We start from the raw sequence: 27,948 nt of genomic DNA on the forward strand, positions 1-27,948 counted from the left end.
GAGTGGGACAAAGCAGCAGCCTAGCTAAGCACTCCATTTTGCACTCACTCAGAGGCATTTTCTGCTTTTCTGCCTCTGAATTTTGCTACTGAAATTTTTAAAGCTAGCTGAATGGACTATTTAGTTGTGTAAACAGTAACAGCATCAAATGACCTACACTCCCTAACCACTGGAAAATGGCAAATTCTAGATTTTGCCGTCAAATATATGACTGACAGTGCATTTCTCATGAATATTCAATCTTTTAGCTTCAAAACTGCTTTTCATGGTTATTTATGCATAAAAATTGACACAAATTAGTATTAAATACTCTTCAAATCACAGTGTGGATGTGAAATGAAGCACTGCCTGTTAAGAAAAAATTGCTGATAGCAGATTCTGGTACACTGCCAGGCTTAACCCACTTTATGTCAGAGAGGAAACTTTTTTAAAGAAACGGATGTTTAATTACTCTTGCTCCTGCACTTAAACACATCCTTAAGTATGCTGCCCTCGAGCTCTGAGGGCTTATAGTCCCTGCTGATGGAATTATCCAGCTGCCCAACTCCATCACTCGTCTGAAGGAATAATCTTTATTACAGCAATGCTAAGCATTTTCTGTGCAGGTTTAAGGCAGAGGATGCCACGAGGTCACGAATCTCAGCAGGCTGGGCTGGAGCTCGCAGCTTCCCCACTGGTTTTTCAGCTGCACAGATGGGCAGGGGAGCCAGAACTGCTGAACCCCTGCTCGTGGCTGCTCAGCAGCAGGGAAGGGGTGTGGGGGATGGATGTGGTTCTGAGGAGCAGCCTGAAAGAAAGCAATGGCATCGTCCTCTGAGCACAGATCAGGCACCCATGGAGCAGCAGAAGAAAAGCATGGAGGTACAGAAAACACAGAGCAAGTTTAGCAACGTAGCACAAATAAAAATGAAGAAAGTGAACTCAATTACAGGCCAATCCCAAAGAAATCAGCAGCTGGTAATGACAATTTCTGTGGAGTTATTGCAATAGTAGATGGCACACAATGGTTTAATTATAGAGGCTTTGCACAAGTTCTTTTTAACAAGCGTGCAGCTGAATCAAAGAAACCAGTTTTTGAAGTGTTGTTCAAGACATATTCAATTCTTTTCAGATTTATTTGGAGATATCTTTAAACGTTAGCTTATAAAATGTAGGTCTAAGAACATAAAACCAGTTCTGACTACAACACTGAGGGATGTTCACCCCTACACTCAAAAGTCTGACTCCACATTGACAGGAAACAGAGGCACAGCAAATCTGGAGAAATCTAATGATTACCATTAACACACAGAAGGGAAATGTTGACTTTCACAAAGGCAGAGGAGATGTGCTCCAGATCATACAAAGACACAAGGAAAGTGTATTGCCCATTTCAGTATGGGTATGCTCACCCAGAATTTTGGACAAAAACCAGATTGGAATCTTATTAGGCAAGGCTGTGAAAATATTAATGATATAATTACCTACTTTCATTTCTTTAATGCTCTTCAGATGATACTTTTTCCATATTTTGATCAAAAAATATTGAACCCTTTAAAAGGTAAATGAGGTCAAAAGTGCTGAAGTGAGCTGGTAAGTATGTGCATAAACACACACAAGTCCACATGCACACCTACTCAGAGAAAGTTACATAAAAATTGATATTGCCTGGAAACTTCTCTATCATCCAAGTACAGAATTTAAAACAGAAGGAAAAATTGTACACAGGCCATGTCAATTTCTCATATTCATGATCCTATGGACAGTAAAAGACTGGAGTTAGATCAAGCATGTACTGATCTCAGTTATTTTTATACACAAGAAAGTGTTCCACAATCTTATAAATACTAAAGTGCTTTAATAAAGCATGATACAAAATAAAAAATATAGCTGCCTCAGCTCTGAGAGTAGAATGATCTCTAAGGAAAACAAATATATTCCTAGTCTGCCTGTCCACTGATTTAATGCATTTGTAAATAACCTGTTGTTGATGTCAAGAATATATCCTGCTTTCACATAATAGCTCCATGTACTCAAATAAAAGATGGCAGACCCAAGTCCATTACAACAGTTTCCCAAGAAACATCCAGACTTCTGAGTGATTAAACTAGTACCAAGTGACAATTTTAGTCTTGGGAAGAAGTTGTGCCCAAACTGAAACCATTTCCTATTTTGTACTTTAATGCCAATTGAAGAGCAATCAAACAAAGCAAATAAGCAATTCTATGAGTCTGTAACAAATAAGCATTTCTGTGATTCATGTGTGAGTTAGAGATGCAGAAATGCATATGAAATGCAGAACTTCTTACATCTCACCCTGAGGTAGCAGCGACTTGTGCGTACCCTTCTACCATCTTTAAAAAAAAACAAACCCTCATTTGTGAAACACAACCCTCCCAAACACACACCACCAAATTAATGAAGAGACATTCATAACAACAAAACTGTGGTCACTGGCTGCACAAGGTGATTCTGATGAACCATGTGGGATGCTGTTTTCCATCTCCTCACGCTGTACTTACTGTGGTTTTCACCTAAGGCTTTTGCTGAGAGGCAGTAATGGTTTGTTGTTGACATTTTGGTTTGCAGGGATTTTGCAGTGGGACTTAACCCAGCTCTTCAGGTACAGAACAGAGGTATGCCAGCACTAGTCTAGGGGGAAGGGGCTGGGAGGGAAAGGTTGGAAGCACCCCTGGGGCCAGCATGGCTGCTAGGAAGGATACGATCAGTGCCAGGAAACAACACAGCACCTTTAATCATTTCTCCCATGATGCACCCTACTGACCACATGTCAACTGAAAACAAAAATGAAATGAAGGTAAACAAGAAAACAGGAACAGAACAACAAATAAATGAGAAGACTTATCCAATCATGCTATAGCACAGCGCCTGCAGACACAGACCTGCCTCTTGCTCTCGGCTGCTGCTTTTCTGCCTGAGCACACACATTTCATGACAACAGAGCAGGTCTGAGAAAAATCGACTCCAGCAGTTTCCCCTACCCCAGTGTGGATGAAAGACAATGCCATTAAATACAGAAACCCAACTGAGACCCGCAGCTGGCTACTGTGTCATAATACAACTTTGTAATTAAAATTTACCAATTAATTTTGTCTTTTTCAAGTTTCCATTTGTATTCATTACCTAGGTTTATGATGCTTTGTCTTGCAAATGAATGCTCGTCTCTGTATTCAATAAGGATATGCAAATTGCTATTCCTTTATCATTCCAGCTACCAGAGATCCATGCATATTTTCACAAGCTGAACTGCCAGAAGCCACAAAAGGAACTTGGGTCCTTGTGAAGACATATCCACAGCTGATTCAGGATTATGAATAGAATTTTTGAGATCATTCAACTCCAATAATGCTTGCATTAAAGCCTGTTGGCTCACTTCCAGCAAATCTCAGTGAAGCCAGCAGTCCATCATAGTGATCTTGAGAATCTCATAAGATTTCCATTTGCCATGATAGGAGATGGTGATTTCTAAACAGGCCAGTTGAGACACAGAAGTGCTAAACTTTACCTTCTGCACCGAAATTCAGAGAAAACTGGGGGTCTGTTTACCTCCTACAGGGAAGAGCAGTTCAGCTGGGTCAAGCAAAGCTCACCACAATTTACACAGGAGCACAAGATGAAAATCAGACTCCTTATATCCAGCACAGGATTAAGGTGGCATTTTCCCCCATACTGATTCCATGTAACCACATTACCTCTGCTGTCCTTGCTCTATGGTAAGTCATAGGGCATGAAAGCAAGCACAGGGGCAGACTGGTGCCTCAGGGCCAGAAACTGGGGAAAAAATATGAAAGCATCATGCTGCTTGGTTAAATCTACTCTTACAATTTCATATTTAGCAACAGCTTAGAGTGCATTTGACTTTGAAGGCAAATGTCCTATCTGTGGAAATCTTAGCATGCCTGGGTTTAAAGTTCCCTTGTTGCTTTATTTAGCATATGAAAAGCTTCAACACTACACAATAAATAAATCAATAAACAAAAAACAAAGAACTAAAGAAAAGGCTACTTGTTTGGAAGCAAGAAGCAGACCTAGAGATGCAAATTATTGCTGCTTTCATCACAAGCTAAATGGCATGCAAAATACCAGGAAAAGATAGAGCAAGCAGTTGTTTGTTCGTCTGTTATTAATTCCTTTTTATTTTCAGAGGCTGCCTCCTGACATCACTGTGCTATGCTATGCTCCAGAGGGCACACATACAAGTTGAACTAGTGCCTTACTAAACTGCAAACTGTGTAAAATCAGAGATGATTATTCTCCTCTATGCCTGAGGTTTTGGGAAGGAAGCTCTTTGAAAATTTTCAAATCAGAAGGAGCGAAGATAAACACCTAAATATAACCAGCATCCCAAGAGCCTTCTTGCCTGCTGCCTCTTTTTCACCTCCTGAGGCAATCAGAAATAAATCAAAGTGGAACCAGGATTTTGGCTGCATGTTAGAAGTAGCCAGTTGGAGGTTAAGAATTTCAGCACCTACAGCAGTCAAGTCACTGAGACTTGTGCAAAGTTTCAGAAAGGCCTGCAGAACAGAGATCTATGCCTTGATCCTCTGCTTCCTTTAGTCCAACATCAATCCAGATGTTGCAGTCCCAGTAATTTCACTCGTACAAACATCAGAAAAAACCCAAGCACACCACAATCTCTAAACACCTGCACTCAGCTCCAAAGCACTGAAAATCTATACCAGGTAAAAGGTATTTTTTTTCCAAATGCGAGATAATCACAAATGCTGGCAATGCTACATCAACACATGGAACATCCCTAAGCTTTAATCAAGGGCAGGGTAACTTCTAGTCACAGATCTCTGCATGATGCAAGGTAAAGCTTCAGTTTAGCAACTATTTGCTTTGATGTTTTTAAGAACATGTGAAGCAGTGTTAATGAATTTAACCTACGGCTCTTTCAAGACTCTCCGAAGAGAAACTGTTGAGATTTGGGAAACCCACTCGCCACTGGAATAGCCAGGTCCTGGATTACCAGGAGTAGGGGATTTTTAATGTGTTCAGAATCTCTAAAAACCAGATTATTGCACACTCTGGAACACATTCTTGAATGTGTACACATACTTCTGAATATGAGTAAACTTGCCAAGGACACCAAATGCCACCCTGGCATAGCCAGCTTGAACAAATGCTCACCAGAAATCAAATGCACGTTTCCTCCTTAACAAAACAAACCAAACCAAACATTTTAACCATTGAAGAAAAGAAGAAAAGAAAAAGAAGAAGAAAATAATCTTCTCTGGGCCACCTCCTGGTTCTGATTCCCCACCAAACAGATACTTCCTGACCCAAATGAGTGCTTTTTCAACCTTTCAGACTTCAGATTTCCTCCAGCAGAGATGCAGAAGGGTCAGGAATTGTAGAACTACCCAAAGATGTTTCTATGTGGAGAGGACCCAAGTGACTTGTCGTAGACACCTCCCTGTAAATCTACATTCTCCTCCTGCAAAACTGCAGGTTCTCTGGGACTTCACAAAACAATGAGGGAGAATCTGTGACTGCCCTTGCTCAAACTCTCGCCGAGGTGGGTTTTCAGACTTCCACTCAGTGAGATCCAGCTGTCATTCAACGAAAATTGTGACATCCAAATTAAAATTAATTAAATGCAAGCCACAGGACACTCCAGATACCAGAGAAGCAAGAACAGCTGAATGAGCTTTGCTGTGTTTTCCAACCTCATGAGCTGGTTTACACTTTCTTCCCAGAGCACTAGTGAGAATAGTAAATATTCACATTTGTAACAGTGATGCAGAAACTGCCCCTCTGCCAGCTGAAAAGAGATGTTAACCTCCTCAAAACTAACTGAAGAAGATAATGATAGACATATTAATGAGGCAAATCCTGATATCTGATTTTACTTGTGTAACTGTAGGCCAAAGTATTTAGCACACAACACTGCTTGCCAATGGCTAGGTGCAAACTCCAGTAAAATGTCAAGGCAGCTGAGTATGCCTGTGATAACAGCAAGATTCTCTCTCCAAATTCTCCTAAAATGGACAGACACCTTGTGGGCAGGACCTCTCTTTACCTGCATCTCTGTTTTTAGTGTTCCTGCAGATCTGTAGTGATGTCTGCTCTGAAGAACCAGTTCTAGGCCATTACTTGAATTTTCAGAATGAAAAATACAGTAGCTGGTATTGGAGGCTGTACCCTGTTTTTAAAGGTTTTTCTGCTGTTTCTATGCAATAAAAAACAAGGGCATGGTTCATAAAAATACTTGGTAACTCTCAGTAATACATGGGCAAAGCTGCTTTTTTTTCACATGCTCCAGATACCACAGCTACAAAGGCTCCAGATCTGCCAATTGCAATGAAAGTCTGTGATGTGTGGCACTCCCAATGACCATTGTGGAGATGGTTCACACTCTTGAAAAGGATTGAAACCCTCCACAAACCTCTGAGCCCTTATCTCCCTCAATTCTGGCTAAGTTATGGCAAACTCCCAGTTTTCTGACATTCCAATCTCCTTGCTGAGACCCCAAAACCTTTCCCTTTATGCTTGTTATGTACTTGAATTTCAACATGTTTTAACAAGGGCTCCCTCAGCACACTGTCAGCTCAATCCATTAAGATTTCTTGAGAAAATTTTTCTTTTCTAATTTGAAATACCATTTGCTATATGATATTATGAAAACCTCAATAAAAGTAATAAGGTTCCTAAGTGTTTGAAAAATTGCCTTAGTGACTTCTAATTTTCTTCCTAACAAACATGTGGAATACAGGTGCTCTCCTGACAGATGCTATATGGAGCCAAAAGGGAATTGCCACCATTTTTTACAAGGGTGAGGCTTCAAAACAGCCTATGAATTTCTGACTTTTTTTTAAAACTTTCTGCGACCCAGTGGGAAGCCTGCACTGGAGAAGGCTCCTGCCTCTTAGGCTGCAGTGCCAAATAAATGCTAAAAATGACTGTTATAAAATGACTAAAAAAGCCATGGGAATCCTGAACAGCAAGCTCAAGAATGAGTGGAGGTACAAGGGATGACTCACACCCTTCCCTTTCTCCCATTTTCTTTTGGATATGACTATAAAAAAACCATCACAGTAAGAGAGACGTACAGATAATCTTGCCAAGGAATGTGAAACGCACTACACTGTGCCTAACAGACCATAGCACTGAAAACCTGTTTTGTAGATCCTGCATTTCCCAGCCTCAGGTCCTCTTTCTAGCTTCTTCTACATTTTGATTTTCAAGTATCTCTTCTCAGGTCTCAAAGAGTATTCAAGTACACTTGTGTTACCTCTTTGAGGAGGAAACTCACAGTTAATCTCTCTTGTGACAATACAAACAGATTAGCATTGAGGATACTTGTGTGTTTTCACATCTGGAACAGGAATCACAGAAGAGAAGAACAGAATATGCTGAGTTGGAAGGTACCCATCAGGATCACTGAATCCAGCTCCTGGCCCTGCTCTGCACACCCCAGGAATCTCACCATGTGCCTGAGAGCTTTGTCCAAACACTCCTTGAACTCTGTCAGGCTGGTGCTGTGACCACTGCCCTGTTCTGGTGCCCAGTCACCCTTTAGGTGAAAAACCTTTTCCTAATAGCCAACCTAAACCTTCCCTGACTCAGCTTCATGTGATTTTCAATGTGTTCCAGTTATTTATTTTGGTCCCATCCAAATACCTGCATGCTCTGGACAAAAGGCACTTCAAAACCACTGTTTTGTCTACAAGTTCTAAATTCTCTGCTCAGCTGTTCCAGTCTGCCTCAGCTCAATTTAGCACACTTGCCATCAAGAAAAAGTTGACTAATGCCACAGGAAAAAAACCCAAACATTTGAGACCATACAGTTCTCACAGGTGCCAGAAAACTCAATTAAAACTTGCCTTGGTTGAAATTCATACAAGGCAGCAGTGTGTCCTGAAAATCTTTAAGGTGAATGATGGAAACAAGCAGTGGATCATCTTCACTGTAGCACCTGGGATGCAGTCCAAGAGCCACACAGATGACAGACAGCATGGGGGTTTCATGCTAAGTGCAAATTACACTCTAAACTGTTGGAGTATGCATATCTGAATTAAAAATAAAGAGAAAAAAAAAAAAAAAAAGAAAAATGGCCAAATCATCCTCACAGCTACTCTGAGACCTCTTTGAAACAGGCCTCACCTCATAAGAGCAAACTTTAAGACAAATCCTGAGTCCAAAACCAAATACCCAGGAAAGAATAATCCAGGTCAACAAAATCCAAACTTAGCCATGAATGCCATCGTAGCTAACACACACTGAAGCAGCAGGGTAACATGAACCAGCTGATCCTACCTGGAAAGCCAGGCCAGTCACACTCACAGTATCTTTTAAATAATCCTGATTGCTGGTTCTGATTTTAAGACTAAACAAGCCTTAAGAAAATACTACCTGGAACAAGAAAAACAGACTGCACCTAACAAAAGTGCAGAAGTTATTACACTGTAGTTTAAGAAACATCCCAAAATGCCCTCAAAACATTAAAATTACACTTATGAATCAATGCAGATCAAATGCAAAGACAAATTCTGCTTATAAGTGATGGAAAGGCAGCACCTTTTCCTAAAAGACTTTCTTGATGCAAACTTTTTTCCTGAGGCAATAGAACACTTTCTGTCAGATGTCAGAAAGCATCTCTTAATCCCACCACTCTCAAAGACTGCTGGTGGGCAAGAGAGTTTTTGAAAATCTGGCCATAGAAAACATTAACTGCAACTATTAATGCTGATTTCACAATTCCTTTTGGATGTTGATAATTACATAGAAAGCTCTCTTCCTATTTTAATGGTATTTTCTCTTTTGAGTGTCTTAGACTTTAAACTACGTGCAGTAGGAATTCTGCTCTCCATATTTACAGTGGAAATTCGGGCCTAGCCAAACTTAGGGCACTTGACTACTTAGGACAATACATCTCAATATATTTCTGTGGCTAAATCACCGTTTTCCTTTGATCGGCTGAAGGACTCACACATGAAATTGCTATAATTCCATCCTCTACATACCTCCTTCTTTTCAGTACTGAAAATAAATGCTCTGATCACTTTAATTTCCCCACTAAGTCACATGTGCCTGTAGGACATTACTGTGGACTTGGCAGCTCAGATCTTATAAACCTGACTCACCTGAAAGCTTTCATTTTAAGCTTTCCCTTCTCTTCAAATAAAAAAATCAGAAATACATTTCCAATCCCAAATTGAAATCTTATGAGATTTTGAACATATTATTACCTAGAGCTGAATCAGCTTTGGGGAAAGCCCTGGGGTTTTCTAACATATCAAATGGCATCCAAGAATTCAGGCAGTTTTTAGCTGCTCACATCTCTCTGATTTAACAAAAGTGGAATAAGCATCAAAGAAACACTGAGCAAGAAACTCAGAACTGGACTAAAAAAGCTTACCAGAATTTGCCAGGAATATTTTGGTTTGCAAATCCATCTGGAAATGGATTGAAAGGTGGATTTCTTCTCAAGAGGGTCAGATTTCTGACAAGGAAGTTTCCCTGACAGTATTTTGAAATGCCTGCCTTAGCTGAATAACCAGGAAGGAGGGCTGGGTAATTTCTACCCAGTACTCTCCTGAACACTGGAGGTTCCTCCTACTTGTGTGAAAACCAGCTGCAGTCTACTCAGATTCCACAGCTTTCTCATGGCAGCTTAAGAGAGTTTCTTGTTTATGTAGATGAAAGGTTCTGGAATTAATCTCCTCCATGTTTTAATTTCCACAAAGACTTTAAAAATGAAATTTCACCTCCCGTCAGCAGCACCTGAGTGCAGAGGTAACACAGTGTGATGGTTCAGGTGAGATTAAATTTTAAAATATTTTATTTCCATAAAACATGGCAGCAGCTGTGAATTTTTTCTTAGATGTATACTGTGCCATGCACAAATGCTTGTACTCCAGACTAGAAATGAGTTACCTCATATTGATAGCAAGTGTACACAGTAGACAGTATTTTGAATGCTTAAAAGAAACTGGTATTTTTGATTTCTACACAGACTTGCCTCTTTCAGCTAGAAAACTCTCTGCTGGAAAGCCTTAAGTACCCAAGGGAAGAAGGTAATGTGCTTCTGTGAAGTTTACCTGCAGCTGCACAAATGTTTCTCCAGCTCTTCCTGCACGTGGGAGGGAAACTAGATGTGCTCATCAACAACCATGGAGGGGTGGGAAATCATATGGACCCACACACAAGGCAGGCTTTCCAACACTGACAACTCATTCATGGGGTCACACTGGTTAACAAATGAGTACCAGCTTGGAAATGAATGGACAGATTTTTTTTTTTTTTTTAAATTTTTGGGTTTTTTTAAACTTCCCACTCAGCTGAATAAACCCACCATTAAAGCATGGTAGCAATTGTGACCTGGTCCACATACATTCTACATCAGGATAGGGGATTCCTAATGATTTAAGAAGTAGGACTATCCCACAAGTTATACAATGTCTGCTGCTTTTGTTCAGAAATTCAGTTCTTATTTTCAACAGATGCTGAAATGTAAAAAGATATTTTTAAAATATTTTACTGCTATCCCTGAATACAATACAGTCATAAGAGACTGTTTCCACAGCCAGACAGAAACAAATTCTGATATTTTGTTTAATGAATGATTTGTTTAATGTTACACTGTTTAAATTATATAGCATTAACTTTTTTTCTAGACATGGGCAAAAGAACATCTCTCCTGATTTGTTGTTGAAAAAGGAGAGCAACCCACTAACAATGCTGCTATGCTTTTATCCTGAAACCATTCTTTTTATGAATTCTAGCTGCTTATCAACTAAAATCTCAGACTTCTCTCAGGAAAGATTAAATGGAAATATCCTCAGTATTTACAGCTGAGCCTCAGGTGTATTATAGATAGTTTAGTTTTTATTTGTTTTTGTTTGTTTGTACTTTTTTGGCTTTTGTTTTTAAAAGGAAAAGAGTGCATTGTTAGGAGGAAGGGCTGTGATGGTGTTTCTGAGGTGGTGTTACCACTGAAACACAGCATAACTATCTATCACACTGAATTACAGACCTTGGCAATGCTGGGAGCTGCTCTGCACTCTGAGGTTACAGCTGCAGGTGGGTGTGCAGCCTGCTCCTCATGCTGCAGAGACAGCTCAGCACTTTTAAACATCTCAAACCTACCCACTTATAAAAAAAAAAAAAATCCCCATTCTAACCTCTCTGCCTTGTTTAGCATCCAGTAGCTTTCCAGCCCCCCTTCCTATAAGACTGGAAGCAGTACAGTGCTGCTGTCACCCCCTGAGCAAACAGGAGGAACCTGCTGTCCCTCCATCTCTCTGTCAGTGAGGCAGAGCTGCTTCTTCCTGGGCCACCAAGCAGAGCTCAGCTTTCAGAGGAAGTTGACAGAGCTGTGAAAACAGGACAGGCAGGACCCAACTTTGACAAACATGACAGGAATTACTCAAAAGTCAGCAAAAAAATAATTGCCTCCATGGCTACACGTCTGTGAAAGCTGAGTTTTCTTCCTACCAACTGCCAGTGGCTGCTGATGCCAGATTTTCGTGGTGCCTTTCTGCCAACTAGCTGAAAATCAGATGCCTTTTTGTTTCTGAAAGTGAGATATGTTATGTTGCCTCATTCTATTCTGATGAGCAAAACACACTTACTTCCATATCCAAGCCAGCATGGGCAGGTTTAGCCTGTGAAAAACAGGAGGTTAAGTAGAGACCTCCTCTTGTTTTCATTTTCTAACATTGCTTTCACCACCTTGGAAGGGGTAAAAATAACATCACCCGAGAAAAAAAGAACAAGATGGGAGGGAAATGTAGTTTAATTGACGACACAGACCTCATGCAAGTAAAGGGAAGTTCATTTTTAAATCAAGAGAATCTGATTTCAGGCCAATTTGGAAACCACAGCAGATAAACGGTTGCCTTAAACTGGGTGAGTCAAATTCTTCATTTTGTTTCAAAGAAAAAAAAAATGTTGTATTGACTCAACATTGAGCCCATACAGCATTGAGATGAATCTCAAACCATGATGCATTAGCAAGCAAAAGATTATGATGTCACCACAAATGTTATGAAGTCAATATTTCCAAAACATAAAAGCAGAAAAACAGATTTACAGGAATAAGATGGGCCAAGTTAGGAACTTTTTCATGTTTTCTTATTTTTCCTTTGAAGAATAGTAAATAAAGCTTTCCAATTTGCCATTATAATGCTTGTTTTCTATGTTGCTTATTGACATGACATAAATAGCATATAAAATGGAGTGATTACAGGTTTTAGAGTAACTTAATTGACTGAAATAATTCTGTGCATCTGTTTTTCATTTTCAATTCTGTACATGTCAGTAGTGCGCTATTTTCATTTAGCCATACCTCTGGTATTCAACTTTCTGCTTCTATCTTTACAGTCCTGGGATAGTCATTTTATGGCACAAGGGATGGGGTGGAGGAGAGGAACAAATAATAGGTGAAGCTGCAGCAAATGGCACAAGGATACAGTCCCTTCCTGGAAAGAGGATTTTGTGGCGAACCATTTCTCCCATAATGCATCCCACAGACCATATATCCACTAGAACAGCAGAGACAGGGAAGTGAAGAAGGAGGGAAAAAAAGCAAAGTTAACTACGACATTTCACTCCTAAAGGAGGGGAAAAAGAGCAGGTTGATCAGAACAGTACAGTTTGTTTTGTGGTTTTGTTGGGTTTCTTTTTCATGTCTCACCAAAAGCTAAAATAAGTAAATAAATAAATAAAAGCTGTGTCAGTCAGCTCAACAGCAGTTAGTAACAACAGTGGAAAAAGTTTAAAAACAACATTTTGGGTAAAGGTCCAGAGCTAGCAAGTTAAGATAGAGTAACAACTGCACAGACCCATGATATACACTGAATTTATGGTTAAAAAACAACTCCTTTTTTTTTTTTTTTTTTTTTTTGAGAAACCCAAAACAACCAGATAATGATAATCTGGAATAAATCCTACTTGCAGAGTTTCTAGGATTTGTTCTCCAGCACTGAGGCTCTCTGCAGCAGCTGGCAAGAGGTTCCAAATAGAACTGCTCACACAAGTAAAGGCCATGTGGACAAATAGCACCCTTGGAGTTATTTAAAACTCCTCTTGCAGGATCTGTACCTATGTCCAATCTACAGGTACCTATCCAGGTGTATCTGTCTGTACCTCCATACCCAGAGAGTGTGACCTGAGTGGACTCTGTTTTGTACTGTGTAGGTACACAAAATAAATGCTGTGACAAAAGCTCCTAAGGACAAATATCAACAAGACTAAGAATATTTCCTATTCCCAATCTTGCCTTCAGCTTTCAGATGAAATATGCACAGTTACCTTATGTGTTTGACTTGGATAGGGTTTTTTTGCCCTTCAAGCCTTTAAAGAAAAAATGCTGGATAGATAGTGACACAGTACTCACAGAAAAAACCCTAAACAATCCTGTCTTCCACGTGCAGAGGAAAAAAGTGCTTTGAAATGCTTTAAAAGGCTATGTTGTTTCTGAGCCTGAAATCCTAATTTTCTGGTCATGTTTGACCTACACAATCAGATTTCTCCTCTTTTTCTTCCCCTTTCTTAACCTTCAAAAGCAATCCAAAACAAACCAAAGAAACAAACAAACAACTCATTTCTTGGTAAAACAAACAAAAAAAAAAGGTGAAATGTTCCATTTGGGAAAAGGAGGGTACAGGAATCAGGGGCATGGGACAGCAGAAGCATGCCTGAGGCAGTGGTAGAGTTTTCTTCCTAGTGACAGTTTTGGGACCTTCCATAGAAGTGCAGCAAACTGGTGATAATTTTGCATCTTTAGCCAACCAAGTGCAGAAAGAAAAAGAAAGCAGTGAACAGTCCTTATACAGGCAGTGTAGGTAGTCAGAGGGGAAAAAAGTCAGGGAGCTTCAGTAATGTGGCAGCATAGGCCAGAGCAGGGAAGCAAGGAGCAACCCTTTCTCTTGACTTCCTTGGGAGCTGGGTCAGAGCCTCCAAGCAGAGCAGCTCCTCTGACAGCTGAGCTTCATTTTCAAACATTTTGTCCAAGTAGGACAAGAGCATTCATCTTAGCCAGATTCATTGCCCAGGGAAGTCAAAGGAAGTCTCTGTGTTAAATTCAATGGGCATTCAATTCAGACCCTTGGATGTGGCAAACATTAGAACTTTCCCAGCTGTGTACTTCAACACAAAAGTTTGTCTAACTTTTTCTTGGTGCAGTTTTAATCATGTGAAAAGTAAATGCTCTCTCCGTCCTTTCATGGACAAGAACAACAATAATCCTAATCATCTACTAAATGTCTGGAGGGGAAAAAAAACAACAAAAAAATTCATCTGACAATGGAGGAACTCTGGGTATTGACTAAAGAACTATCTAAAGCGCGTTAATTCAAATTTCTAATGGCACTTAGCAAAAATTTCAAACAAAATACTTATAAGAATATTATTCCTTTTTTCCCCCAATATTATTTTCTAAGCTCAAACATAATAATAATAATCATCATCATCTATTTTTATACTTTTATATTAAAATTTATACTTTAAACTCATAAACATCACAAATAATTCATACAGGGACTTGCTAATTTCAGAAGAGGTTGTATGATGATGTTTTTAGCAGTGCTGAGGTCATGGAATCAGCTCCCAAAATCAGTTTCACTGTCCTTTACAGGATGTAGTTGGCTGTTAGTGAAAGCTCTCCTGCAGTTTAGCTAACCTAAATAAAGTAGGATACCTTTTAACAAATTCCTGGTCTTGTCACATTTTCTGTATTTGCCATCAAAAAGTCTCCTCAAACAGACAAATGATACCTTTGACAGCAAAACCTGAGCTACAGAATATTCCCTCCTTTCCTGCCAGGTCTACCTGCCTGGCACTCTGCAATTCTCCGTTTTGTTACAAAATGAGAACAACTTTTTAAGTTTTCCTGTCTCCTTTTGCAAAATTTGAGTTCTTCCTCTGCTTCTCTGTAGCAAGCACCCCCACCTGCTTTTCACAATATTTCCAAGGACCAAGATCTCTCTCAGACTATTCAGAGTACTATTCTATTTACTTCTAGGGAGATTTATATGGGTTTTTTGTTGTTTGTTTTTTTGTTTTTTTCCTAAGTTTCAGCTTTTTTGTCTTCTCTGAAATTCTACTTTCCATTAAAAAAATCCAAATTCAAACTGCAAAATTTATATCTAGTTCTTGACGAGATGAAACCTGTCAGCAAAACCTGGAACTTTGTTAAATTTATCATGAAGAAGGAATGAATTCCTGAAATTTAGATCTAGATCTGGATTTAGAGAAATTCTGGAAGGGCTAGGATTTGCTGTTTCAGCTGGTCCTTCTTGTTTCCTCAAACAATTCAGAGATCCAGACTCAGATTTAGAGCACATCACTCGTTCAGCAATTCCAGTGGTCCCCATATTGTTTCATGGCCACAGAAGACAAAGATATTCTGGTCAAAACGAGCTGACTGTCATTGTAACCTCAAGCATAACTAAGTTTCCTGTTCCTCTGCGATCCCACACTGATAAATTCACCAGCAGTGCATCCCAAATACATTCTGTAGCTGCAGGTCACAACAGGGAGGAGCTGCTCTAATTCCAGGTGTCATTTCCCACCATTTCCCATTGCTGTCCCTCCTGTGGGTCTCCCTGAGGATGGAGGAAGCAGAGCCTGGCCCTGGGGGGCAGTGACACTGCAGCCCTACCGTTCTCCTTGTAGCCCATTCCCAGGATGACCTCCGGCGCTCTGTAGTAACGTGTCACCACATACGGGGTCATCATGAAGCTCGTGCCTGCAGTCCTGGCTAGCCCAAAATCCAGGATCTTCAACGTGCAGTCAGATTTTACTACAATGTTACTTGGTTTTAAGTCCTGCAAAAGACAGAGAAAAAAAAAACCAAACATGTGACTTGTCCTTCATAAAGCCAGGCACAGCTATGATAGGGACAGAGACTTTAGGTCGCCATTCAAATACTCTTTGCCTCTTCTGGCACAGTTGCTATCAAAAATACTTGTAAATATACATCAAACCCTTGCTATTGTTTCTCTAGCAAACTGTTCTGGAAGTTGTTCTACCTCAGCACACTGTGGAACTTTACCTGGATAACAGGAGCCTACTGGCGTTAAATTAATTGCATTTAGCAGATCAAGAAACTAGGATTAGTATCTGAGTGCTGTTTCAATTAGATTATTTTCTCTTAATGCTGTGAACCTGATAGAGACATTCTAACTGCACATGTGGGGAAAAAAACCATCACCTTAATGCTTCATTTATAGTAATTCAGCTCTTCCCTTGCTCCATGACTATCTGGAAGCCAAATCTATAAACCTCACACATGACATGCCAAGAAAGGAGAACTTTGTAGAACAACATCCACTTTTCAACCCACTTTATCAGCCTTTCTTTTCTTTAGGGAAACGCTTTTTAATTTTTTTTTTTTTAATGTGGAAATCCCAAATTAGTAAAAGCATTTTTCAATAAAGAAGTAAAGTCAAGGTATTTTCAATCCATTGAGAATTTTTTTCCTGCTCACAGTGACATGACTGATCCCCCTGCTATCAGCTATCACACATCCACAGACAGGTACCAAGCTCAGCACTGATGTGGAAAAGCAAAATGAGAGGATGCATTTAATATAGACTCGGCAGTCTTTCCATTTGTTTCAGCACATGTAAATGATGGTAAATGCCAATTCAATATCCCCTGACCTCTGACTGTGGCTCTTATGTTTATATTCATTTTACTGAGAGACAGGGCTTTGATCCACAAGTACACAAGAGAGTCAAGGGGCATTTACAGTCTTCATGATCATTTCATATGCTGCCTTAAGTTTTAAGGTAAAGGCCCCTTACCCTGTGAATAATCCCTGCAGAGTGAAGATGCTTGATTCCACAGAGCATTTGGTACAGAAGGTAAGACATTCTCTCATGGTCCAACTCCATCTGAATGACCTGGCACAGGTTGGCATCCATTAACTCCATTACCAGGTAGCTGAATGGAAAAGCAGAGCCACAGGATTATTTTTTTGTGTTGAAGGCAAATCACAGCATTGTCTCAAATAAGAAGCAATGCCTTTTCTTGCTTCAAAATTCACTTTATTTCTGATGACCGGGAGTAACAAAACTGGAGGCTGGGCTTACCCACCACAGCACCAGGGGTTGTCTGTGTCTCACTGCAGAGACACCACTTGTAGCATATCAGGAAAACTGGTGGATTATTTGCCCTTTCTTGGTGCATTCCCCATGACAGAGACCATACCCTACATGGGCAATCAGGCAGGACCACACAGAAATGCACAAACCCCAGAAGACCCACAAGCACCAAATGATGTAACTGCTTGGCCTTCAACCACTGCAAGGATGGCAGCACAGTACACAGAGCAATCTGAGAGAAACAGAGGTGGCTGAGAGGGTAAAGTGTCCATCCCTATGCAAAATGAATAGGAACAGAATAGGAACACGTTTCCATGCAATGTATACAGAATATGGGAAAGACAGGAAGATAAAAGGAGAGCAACAATATGAATCAGAAAACACTTAAAATTTCATTCACAGCAGGTTTGTACTAGGCACAGTGGTTGTCCACCAGGGCAAGGTTCCAACAGAGATGCATGATTGTCTGCTACACCTACCCCTAGTTCCCCAGGCAAATAACATTACACAGACAAAGGTCATATCACAGCAAATATGAAACCTGGTGGTTTTTACCTTAAATTGTCAAAAGAGCTCTCAATATAGGAATTCAGAATATTTTTCTACCCACTAGACTTACACTATCTTTTTTAGAGGGGGCTACAACCTTTGTATTTTGCTGAGTTATTGCAATCAAGGTACACCATATTGCCCCACACATCCCCAAGTCTTTAGCTTAATTACTGCCCCTGTTACTTACACATCCTGGAACTCCTCCAGAGATTTCTGTGGTGTGAAGACATTTAATAAACTGATAATCTGAAATGCAAAGTAAGACAAAAGAATAAAGAAAAGTGATATACATAATCAGTTCAACCTGTTTTGAAGTGTGCTAAAGGACAAACTGGGTTTTCACTGCTCCATTTATATTAACACTTCTCACTTTATGGATCAGTAAAAAATTAGCAACATTCAAAATAAAGTACTGCAAATCTCTGAGATTTCTTCTAGGTTCATTGAAATCATCTGAAAGAAGGACAATCAGGAGCAAAACAAAGGGTTAAGGATGAGACACTCCTCTCAGTTTTGGAGTTACAGGTTCAAAGACCAACTTCAGCTCAATCTAGCATAGCAGTCTTTGTGCTACAGACAGAATTTTCTTATTTATGAGGAATGGTAATTAAACAATCAGGGACCATCTTATTAAACATGAGTCCTTCCTTCTCTCTGACATGGCCTCAGTTCCTTTGAGGACACACACATGCACATGCTGGCTGGCACCAATTCCTTTGGGAGAGGTACAGTTTTCAGCAGAGGCACTTTGGAACAGAGACACCTTGAGCAAAGACATCTTGCATACTTCAACTCCTTTTCTCCTTTCTCGTTTGCATTTTTGTTTGTTTGATTTTAAATGGGCTGGGCTGCTGAAAGACACTGGTAAGAATGTGTGAGAAAGAACAGAGGAAACAATGACCTGGATCCAAATTTTCTGGATCCCATTTTCCCTCTGTGCAGGTAACAGGTAGATGACACCAGCACAGTCCTCTCCTCCCTCTGCACTTCTCTGTACAGACAGATTAAAGCTCTGACCCAACCTAAGTGGTGCTGTTAGCAGCCCTCATTCACCATGTTTAAAATTATGTGTTTAAAATTATGTATTTAAAATTAGTGCTGCTCCTCCTGCCCCTCTGCTCTTTCCAGTCCATTAAAAAATTTCTTGCTCATCCCTGCGTTTTCAAATCCCCAAGCATTGTGCTGGCTGAGGGCAGATTCCGTCAAGTCAACAGGGAAGAGACAGGAACAGTCCTGATCAACACAGTGGGAATTTAAGGATAAAACTCTGCCAGAAGTGAGGCACAGAACACTGTAGTGTCATGTCCTGCAATTTGCCATTTTTAGGTTAGTCCTTTCTTTTCCATGTGAACTTGTGATTGAGAACAAGTGTAAAATCTCCCTTTATATGTCATTTTTTAAAGCTCATTTATGCTTTGTGTAAGGAGGAAGAATCATTGCAAGATCTGAGGGACAGGTAAACACTGCAAACTGAAAAATTCACTCCTAATGAAAAGGAAGGAGCACACAGACATGACAGCAGGAAATCTAGGAGGTGGAGGAAAATTAAATCCCTGGGTCATCCCTTTACAATGCAGTGTGGTAATCCTACATATTTCACAACAAAAAAGCAAGTTGCTACAGTGTCAGGCAGATAGCTCTAACAGGTAATGGTTAAAATTAACATACAGCCCTAGAATAACACCCCTGGTGCAGCAGAGGACTATTTTCATTCATTATGGATGGTAAATTATATACAGTAGATGGTGGAAGAAGTAAAATTTAGGACAATCCCAGTTTGGCACAGCCTTTAAATAAGCATGTGGAATACCCTCAGCCTCTCCTGTGTGCATGTAGTACCAGAGTGTAGCTCTTGAGCATAATATACCTCTAATTTCTTCAATTTAAAAAAATAAAAAATTTAAAAACAATTTCCTTCCTAAGACAGCAACATACATACCACTTTTCCTGCTGAAAACTTACATTTTTATGATTCACACACTTCATGAGGACCAGCTCCCTGTAAGCTCGCTTGGCATGAGTCTGGTTCTGAAATGGTCTGCTGAGCTTCTTAATGGCCACGTTTCTGTCAAGGACGGCATCATATGCAGCACTGTAGTGGTGACAAACACAGGGGTTTATGCATCTTAGAGGGCATCCAGCAGATCCCACAGCAAATTCCTGAATCTCAGGTAGCATTTCCTTTTTTTTTTTCCACTGAGAAAAATACTGGGCAAAAAGAAGGAGAGTTTCTAATTAAAAATAAATAAATAAATAAAAGACATCAAAAGGAAACATGTTACACCACATCAGCAGATGACAGCATACATCACTTCTTCTGAACTCCAGTTCCATTGGAAAGGGGTAGGAGGAAAAAATTAAGTCACTTCAGATAAAAATACAATAAAAACTGGATGAGAAAGAAGTTGTTTCATAGAGCAACTCTCTGTGCATGGCAACAGCAGAAAAGGCTTTCACTTTTTCTGTCACAGTTAAAAGCACTTTCACAACGTGGCTCAATTACCAAGTTCCCACTGATCCAAAAGGAATTTTGTGTTTTCCTTATGATATTTCTAATGGAACCAAGTTATTTAGTCATTCCTTGAGACCATATCATCCAATTCCAATGACATACCTAGAAACAGAACCATTTCACCAGGTTTTTTTACCAATTCCTAATCACAGAAAAATTTGTTACATATGCACAGTTACAACTTTTGAAAATGAAGAAATGCATTGCTTGCAAAGTGAATTTTAAAGCTAGGGTCCTAAAATGTATCTTAAACTTTTAAATGTTTTTCACTACCTTCAGCTATTTTTCTAAGTGTTACCTCCTATGCATTTGCATTTGGTGGCTCAAATCCGACTACATAAATTCTGACTTCTAAGTACCAGAAAGCACACTAAGTTCTAGAAGCATTCCAAGGGGACAGCATCCTCAGACATTCTTCCTGATTTTTCCTTTTACCAAGAAAGAGGAAAGGCATGACATGAGTTTTCTGCTAGTCCATGAAAAGCAACAGTGTATTTTCAGGAGATAAATCAACCAAATCACCCATTGTTCTAAAAATTGCTTTCTTAAGCATAAAGCAAACATTCGGAATCCTGCAAATTTTTTTCTCATTAACACTTCCTTACTGCAGACATTCAGTGACAGAGGCTAACTAACCAAGTTGAGCAGAAAGCATGAAAGCACCAGAAGCTTAGCCACAAAGGCAACAAAAACGTACAGCCATTCAAAATAGGTAAAAAAATGTTGGCAGTGTTTGTCTGGGAAACCACACAAGAAGAGAAGGATCAGAAATACTGAATTTGCGCTAATCTGCATAAATAACACACCAAATGCGGATGCAAGAACAATTGTTTGCTAAAGGTGATGAGGGGTTTTGCAAAGATTACTTTTAGGACTCCTTTAGGAAGCCTCTTGGGAGTGGGTCTAGGGAAGTGATCTTTCCATGGACACATCTGGAATTCTGGATTGTACTCCAGGCTCCCCACTACGAGAAAGATGAAGGCTGGAGCAGTTCCACTGATGAGCCATGAAGAATTTTAGGGACTGGAACATCTCTCATACAGGGACCAGCTGCGTGAGCTGGAGTTGTTTAGCCTGGAGAAGGCTTAGGGTGGATTTTATCAATTTTCTTAAGTATCTGCCAGGAGGAGTAAAGAAGATGAAGCCAAACTCTTCCAGTGGTCCTGAGCAATCTGCTCTAGTTGACTCTGCTTTGAGCAGGTGAGTTGGACCAGGTGTACTCTACCATCATCCATTCTGTCAGGTAACAATTCTTTATTCTCCTGTTCATGAATAAGGCAGGTAACTCTCATGACCCAGCTAATACCCTGCTAGTCACATGCATAAACAAAGGTACTGCACTCCCCAGTTAAACCATACAAGCAGCAGCTTAGGTGACAACACTATCCAGCCTGACTTGATTTCTCCCTGGTCACAGAATTTCACCCAACTAGCCCTTATGTTAGGATGTGTGATTTACAGCCTAACAGTATGTAGCAGGAAGCAAACCTCCTGTAGCAGCTGTCAGAATCCTTCTGATGTAGTTCAGCCACAACAGGGCATCATAAAGGCCACAACTACAATACTCCTTAATTACATTAAGTAAGCATTGAACAAATAAAATACAAAGCCCAAAGATTTAAAAAAACAGGATCTTTCAACAGTAAAATATTTTGTTCCTATTGTTCATGGACATACACTGCAAATATAGTTCAGCAGACAAATCTCTCAGCTAATCCCTATTACTTATCACCCAGATTCTTTAAGGACGAATCTAGGTAAGACTCATCTGAGCTGTGTAAGAGCACTGTGAATAATTAAATTTTTTTTTTTCATATTTTAATCTCATTAGATACATCACAAAATTACTGACTAGGAGTTAGAAAACAACAAAAGTTTGTCTGGGCAAACATTTTCCTCAGCTTCTGATCTCTGTTTGCTTTTCTGAATTTTTTCTCTCTGTCAAAGCAACAGACAAAACCATCAACCTAAAATCAGAAAACCAAAGGCTTCTTAAACACTTGGCTTTTATGATCAATTCCTGGTTCTTTGCATACCTTTAGAAGAACTCAAGTAATCCTTTGTAGAGGGACATTTCCTTTGAGACACAAGAATCTTGACTACAATTCTATCAAGGTCTTCTATCAAATGGAAGGTGTCCAACTACTTGAAGAAGTCAATACCTAAAATCATTGCATCAGCTAAATCCACAGCCCTGATGTTTTTTTCTGTGCTCCCCAGAAAGAAGCTTTTGTTTACAGCCAGCTTGACTCCAATGGAATTACAGACACCAGATGTAGGTCCTCTCTGCTGCCTGCTACACAGAACCCTTACCTTGGGACACCAAGGTTAGTACTGATGATAAACCTGCTTAGGACAAACTTAAATCACTGGCAGGAGAGTGGCTGTACAGACACGTGGCTCCAGGGATCAGGAATGAGAGAGTAATGAGTGTCTGTGAGCTGTGAGGAAAAGGCTGACTATGAAAGTCACTCTAAATCTCAAATAAGAGACTGGACTTGCATCTAAAAGAGTTTTTTCTGGAAACTCTATCATAACACCTCTTGCTCAACTGTGAATTTATTTCTTAATTTATAGAGTTTCTTGATTTTATAGCAAAGACTCTAAATTACCCCTAAGAAAATGATAGCTTTACTGCAACATGAGCTCAGAACACCCCTCAAAGTTTACTGCCATATCTCTGGCAGCTGTACAGACAGAAAAGGCAGTAAATAAACTCTTTCCCTATAAATTCTCTTTACAGTTAGTTTGACATGGTAAATGTTAGTGCTAAAAATGCCTTTTAAAACAGTAAATAATTTGAAACAAACCTATTTAGAAGAGAGAAAAAAAAATAGTGGATATAAATTCATGACTACCAAGAGACATATGTGATTACAGCTATTTAACAAGGTGTTCTGCTGACTTTGACAGGAAAAAAAAAGAAACTCCTCCTAGTCAGATTTACATAAACCCAGGTCATCATTTAGCACTAACATTCTGTGTGAGCTCAGACTGTAATGATCAATGATCTGTTGTCATGCACTTGAAGGACCAGGCATTCATTTTTATACCTATTTTGAAAAGAAATGGAAAACATTCTCGTTTCATGTCCAAGTTTCTATTTCAATAGACATATAACAAACAAATACTTAAAATTATTCCTCCCATCTCTTCATCAACAGAGAAACTTAACATTTATCAATTCCATTATAGTCCACCCCAGAACAGACTGTTAAACCCACAAAAAATGTGTATTTTTTAAAGTCAAGTCTTCGGGATGGGCTCTTAGGATAATAAAGGACACCCTGAAAACCCCATTGAGCAAGAATGCTAATGATAGCTCGTCCTCAACAACCAATCATCACCAATATATGGAGTGGAACACCTTCTATAGAAATGCTCAGATACACATCTAAATGCATCTGCACAGATATATAAAAAGAAAAGCACAGATGGATGTATATATAAATCCTCTCCACAGAAATTTCTCTGTCTTCAAAGCCCTTGGTTTCAGACAACAATCACTATTGCAGTTTCTGAAGAAGTCATTTATAGGAAAGATAAGAGTCAAATCTTTGTCTTGTAGCAAGCAAAATTTCTGTAAATGTGGTTTATGAAGCTTTAATCATAAAATCATTCAAGTGCTTTACCTTCTCTCTACTTGTGGTCCCCTTTCAGTCAAGTACTCCAACAAAAAAGAGTGAAAATGTTATTTTAAGTAAACTTTCCTAAGTGTTCTCTGGTAGGGTTTTTTGGTGGGTTTAGTTTGTTTGCTCCTTACATTGCCCTCATGAATCAGACTAAATTTTAGAATGAAATTAGACTTTCTCCTTCTTAACTTCTTCTTTCTCCTCTTGACATATAACTTACATATAACTTCTGAGTTTCTAAAGGCAGACATTCATAAAACAGTGCATATTCTGCTCTTCAATAACTACTTTTAAACAGAAAAGAAGTTATTGGAGTGAAAACTCCTCTACAGAAAGTATATTTAAATATAGTGGATGTTTTCCATTGAACTAGTGGAAAAAAGAAAATAGTTTCATACATTTACCAAGGTGCAGAAAGTTTTCCCCAAGCAGTACAAGTCAAAGGTCACTATAACAAAAAGCCTTTAAATGTCCTTACTAGGTTTGGAAGCAACCCTCTGTGCTGAAAATCAAAAAAATCCCAGTATGCCTGTACTGAAGAGCTGCAGACCTGTTGTCAGGAATGGCTGCTGTAGTCTCTGGATCAGCTCTAGTTCCTCTGAAAATGTAGACAAATTGAGACAATATTCAGAGCTGATGCTAAAGAAGACCAGCACAGCTTCATAATGGATGAGTGCTGCACTTTTCTTGTTGCCGGTTCTGGTTCCAGTTTGTTTTTCTGTGTTTCCATCAGCTCACAGCTTCTTGAAAGCCAGTGGAAACAGATTAGAAAATATAACCAAGCTGCCACCCCAGCTGCAACACAAGTCATTTTTTTACTATCACCAGATTCCAGTTTCACAGAATAAATGAATCAGTTGCCAAGGTTTTCCATGAGTTCCTCATCACTGCAGAGATAACTGATTAAGCTCAAAACATTCCTTCCTGCATTGCACAGAAACATGTGATCTATTGTGTTGGATCTATGTGTTGCAATGAAGTAACATGAGAGAGGACTGAAGTGCCTGAATTGTTCGGGATTATCATCCCAGTACTTGAATGAAAATTCACCATTGCTGTCAAGATTAATAGCGAATTCTGCAGTGCTTAAACTTCAAAGACATAGTGCTAAAACTGGAGAATTTTAAGAAAAAAGTTCAAAAAGTGTGGCTCTATTTTTACATTTCAGTGTTTTATCAGGAACGACAGCTGGTTTCATTCACCCCCTCCCTTGCCCTGCTGCCCACACTGCTGCCCAGGATGCAGCCCAGGATGTGTTTGTCTCTCTGGGCTGCCAGGGCACTTGGCTGGGTCATGTTCAGCCTCTCACCCACAGCACCTCCAAATCCTTCTGGGCAGAGCTGCTCTGGATCTGCTCATGCCCAGCCTGTGCTGATCCCAGGATTGCCCCAACCCAAGCGCAGCACCTTGTACTGGGTCTTGTCAAAGGTCATAAACCTGCAAATTTGCTGAGGTGCACTTGATCTCTTTGTCTGTCATTAATGAAGGTATTAAAAAACCTTGGTCCCAATAGGGACCTCTGAGGGGCACCACTTGTCACTGATGTCCCTCAGGACTCTGATCTGTTCACCACAACCCTCTGGATGCACATGTCCTTCCCTCAAATCTATCTCTTGTCATTTTAGAGGGAGGGATGCTATGGGGGGCTATGTCAAAGGCTTTATAGAAGCCCAGATAAATTACATATGAAACACTTCCCTTTTCGCTGATGGAGTCACTCCATCACAGAAGACCATTGGGGTTGATCAGGCAGGACTTGCCCTTGGTGAAGCTGTGCTGGGTGTCTCAAATCACCTCCACATCCTCCACATGCCTTAGCACAGCTTCCAGGAGGATCTGTGAGGCTGACAGGCTGGTATTCCAGGCTGCTTTCTGCCCTGTTTAAAGGTGGGTACAAAGTTTCCCTTTTCCCAGTCACCTGGGCCTTCACCTAACTGCCATGGATTTCAGAATATCATGGAGAGTGTCTTGGCAACTGCATCAGCCAATTCCCTCAGCGCTCTGGGATGGCTCTCACTGGGTCCCAGAGACACAGGTACATTCAGGTTCCTCAGTGGTCACAAACCTGGTCTCTGCTTACAGTGGGAGGGACTTTGTTCCCCCAGTCCCCATCCTGCTGTCCCTCCCTGGAGAGGTGTGGGAAGAGAGCTTGCCACTGAAGACTGAGGGAAAAAGCTTGGTACCTCATCTTCTCTCTGGTAGAGGTGTCTATTACACAGCTTACATATTTACATGCAAACACAAAGTCCAAACCCACAATTCATCCAGGTCCTTTCCCGCCACCCATAAAGGATTAAATGGTGCCATATCCATAACAGTCTAATTTTGAATCTGTACTGCTCATTCTTTTTCAACTACTACAGTCATTGCCTAAAATGTCAAAGCCAAGCAGCCCTTTACAGCAAAGATAAACTTGGAAGCAGAATTCATTCATAATTCTAAGGACAGTTAGATCTGAAAAGTTCTCTGTGAAATCTATTTCACAATTCAGTCGTGCTGAGAGAGCTCTTATCTGCCAAAATCTCAGACGGGAGAGTCTGAAAAAAAGTTTGAGCCATCACATATAAGACTACGTAAAAGAAGCTGCAGAGATAAAAGAGGATGGAACACTTATTTGTAATACACATATTTACAATAAAATTTAGTTATCTTTCTAATTATATGAGTTGGTGATGCCCTAACAAGAACCATTTTGTAACCCACCAGTTATCAGTTGCGCATATTGATGCAAGATAAAACTCTTCCCATAGTCTTTTTCTCTCTCAAAGGCAGTGGGGTTACAGGGATGGAGTGGGAAAGGCAATGTGGAAACAGTTATAAAATTCCCACATTACCTGGCACACCACTCAATGGGCTCTGGTTCAGTTTGCCAGGAGATTAAAATATTCATGAGGATGCTGAGTATGGAGCATGTTTGCGCACTTCTCATCTGCATGTGGCTCTGCTAGTTCTTTGTACTTGGCTCTGAAATCACTAGGCTGTTAATACTTTTCTGAACAGAACTGTAAAATCAGTACTTTCTGGTCCTGAAGTCTCTTGTCACTAACTCACAAAACAGCCTGCTAGCTGCCAGTAGCTTTTGTTAGCTGCCAGCCTAGGAAATTCAACCTGGGCAGCAAAAGGAGACAAGTTTCTTTTCCATTCTGCTTTAAAAGGGCTCAGATCAATACACTTTCTCTTACACATGAAGCATGTGAGAGATGACAACCTCATGGTTTCCAGAGTATCCTACACACCTCACTCTTGGCATGCTCAAGGATTTACCAAAGCCAGAGCAAAGTAAAAAACTGAAGAATGGACCAGAGCTGAGGGTGCCTATTAATATTCAGTGGCAGGAAACATATGGGCAAAAGAAGCTTAAGTGATTTGCAGGTAAACCATATTAAGCAGATGTTAGCTCACATCTGGAGAATGGGTATAAGACACTGACTTTGGCAAAGAGATCTGACATTTACTGCTCTGAACTCAACAGGGAATGTAAACTTTGGACAGTTTTCAAGTTTGTTAAGCAGCACAGCCAGAAAAAATCTAGTTTCCTTGTTTAACAGAAATTTATAAGACATAGGAAATAAGGGCACTGAGGCACAGTCTGTGCACCTGGCAGAAGCTGAGTACCTACCACATTCAAACTGTCAGTCACAGGATAAACCTGCTATTTCTTGGACCTACAAACTGGACTAGAGACCAGCTACCATCTTACTATTACCCACTCCATATCTGATTTTTCACTTGCAAAGGGACTCCGTATTTGAGTTTTTCTACTTTCTGCTCCCCTTTCTAACTATCTGTCTCTATTGCAAACTCCTGCCCATTCTGGTGAGTTTTCCCACTCATGTCATGCCAGACATGCCTTGCATCACTCACAAACTTCACTCAGGCTTCACACAGAATATCTTGTTTCATACTGTCTTTCCATCTTGCACAACTTCTGTTAAATTCTTTTGGGCAGTCACTGGTTTTTATGATTGTCTAAGGACAGATCTTGGAACAAAGCACAATACATTGCTTTCTGTAACACACTGTGAAAATCTGTAGGCTCCGTTAGCATCAGAGAATAAATACCAACAATACATGCTGACAAAGAAAATTGAATTGCTTGAGCTGCATTTCCTTGCAGACTGGCTCTAGTTTTTCTATTTCTGGCTTCATTGCTCCTTTGTTTTGATGCCTGCCCTTTTATTTAGGTGCTCTTCCC

The 27,948-nt window shown here is 40.0% G+C and overlaps 1 protein-coding gene across 9 annotated transcripts in view; it reads right to left on the reverse strand.

The window, feature by feature from the left end:
- The window catches only part of LOC116996181 (mitogen-activated protein kinase 10), a 144,830-nt gene that overhangs the window by 32,571 nt on the left and 84,311 nt on the right, over window positions 1–27,948 (reverse strand). For 8 of the 9 annotated variants that reach the window (XM_033059366.2, XM_033059363.2, XM_033059368.2 and 5 more), the window contains 5 exons: window positions 19,572–19,701; window positions 17,797–17,855; window positions 16,758–16,896; window positions 15,611–15,776; window positions 12,420–12,491 (listed from right to left, as the gene is read on the reverse strand). In XM_033059366.2, coding sequence (XP_032915257.1) covers window positions 12,420–12,491; window positions 15,611–15,776; window positions 16,758–16,896; window positions 17,797–17,855; window positions 19,572–19,701 — 566 coding nt within the window. Of the gene's footprint in view, window positions 1–2,702; window positions 2,775–12,419; window positions 12,492–15,610; window positions 15,777–16,757; window positions 16,897–17,796; window positions 17,856–19,571; window positions 19,702–27,948 lie in introns of all 9 variants that reach the window. The other variant, XM_033059365.2, reaches the window with a different exon arrangement.

This window comes from Catharus ustulatus, chromosome 5 (genome assembly GCF_009819885.2).
Source record: "Catharus ustulatus isolate bCatUst1 chromosome 5, bCatUst1.pri.v2, whole genome shotgun sequence".
Taxonomy (NCBI): Eukaryota; Metazoa; Chordata; class Aves; order Passeriformes; family Turdidae; genus Catharus; species Catharus ustulatus.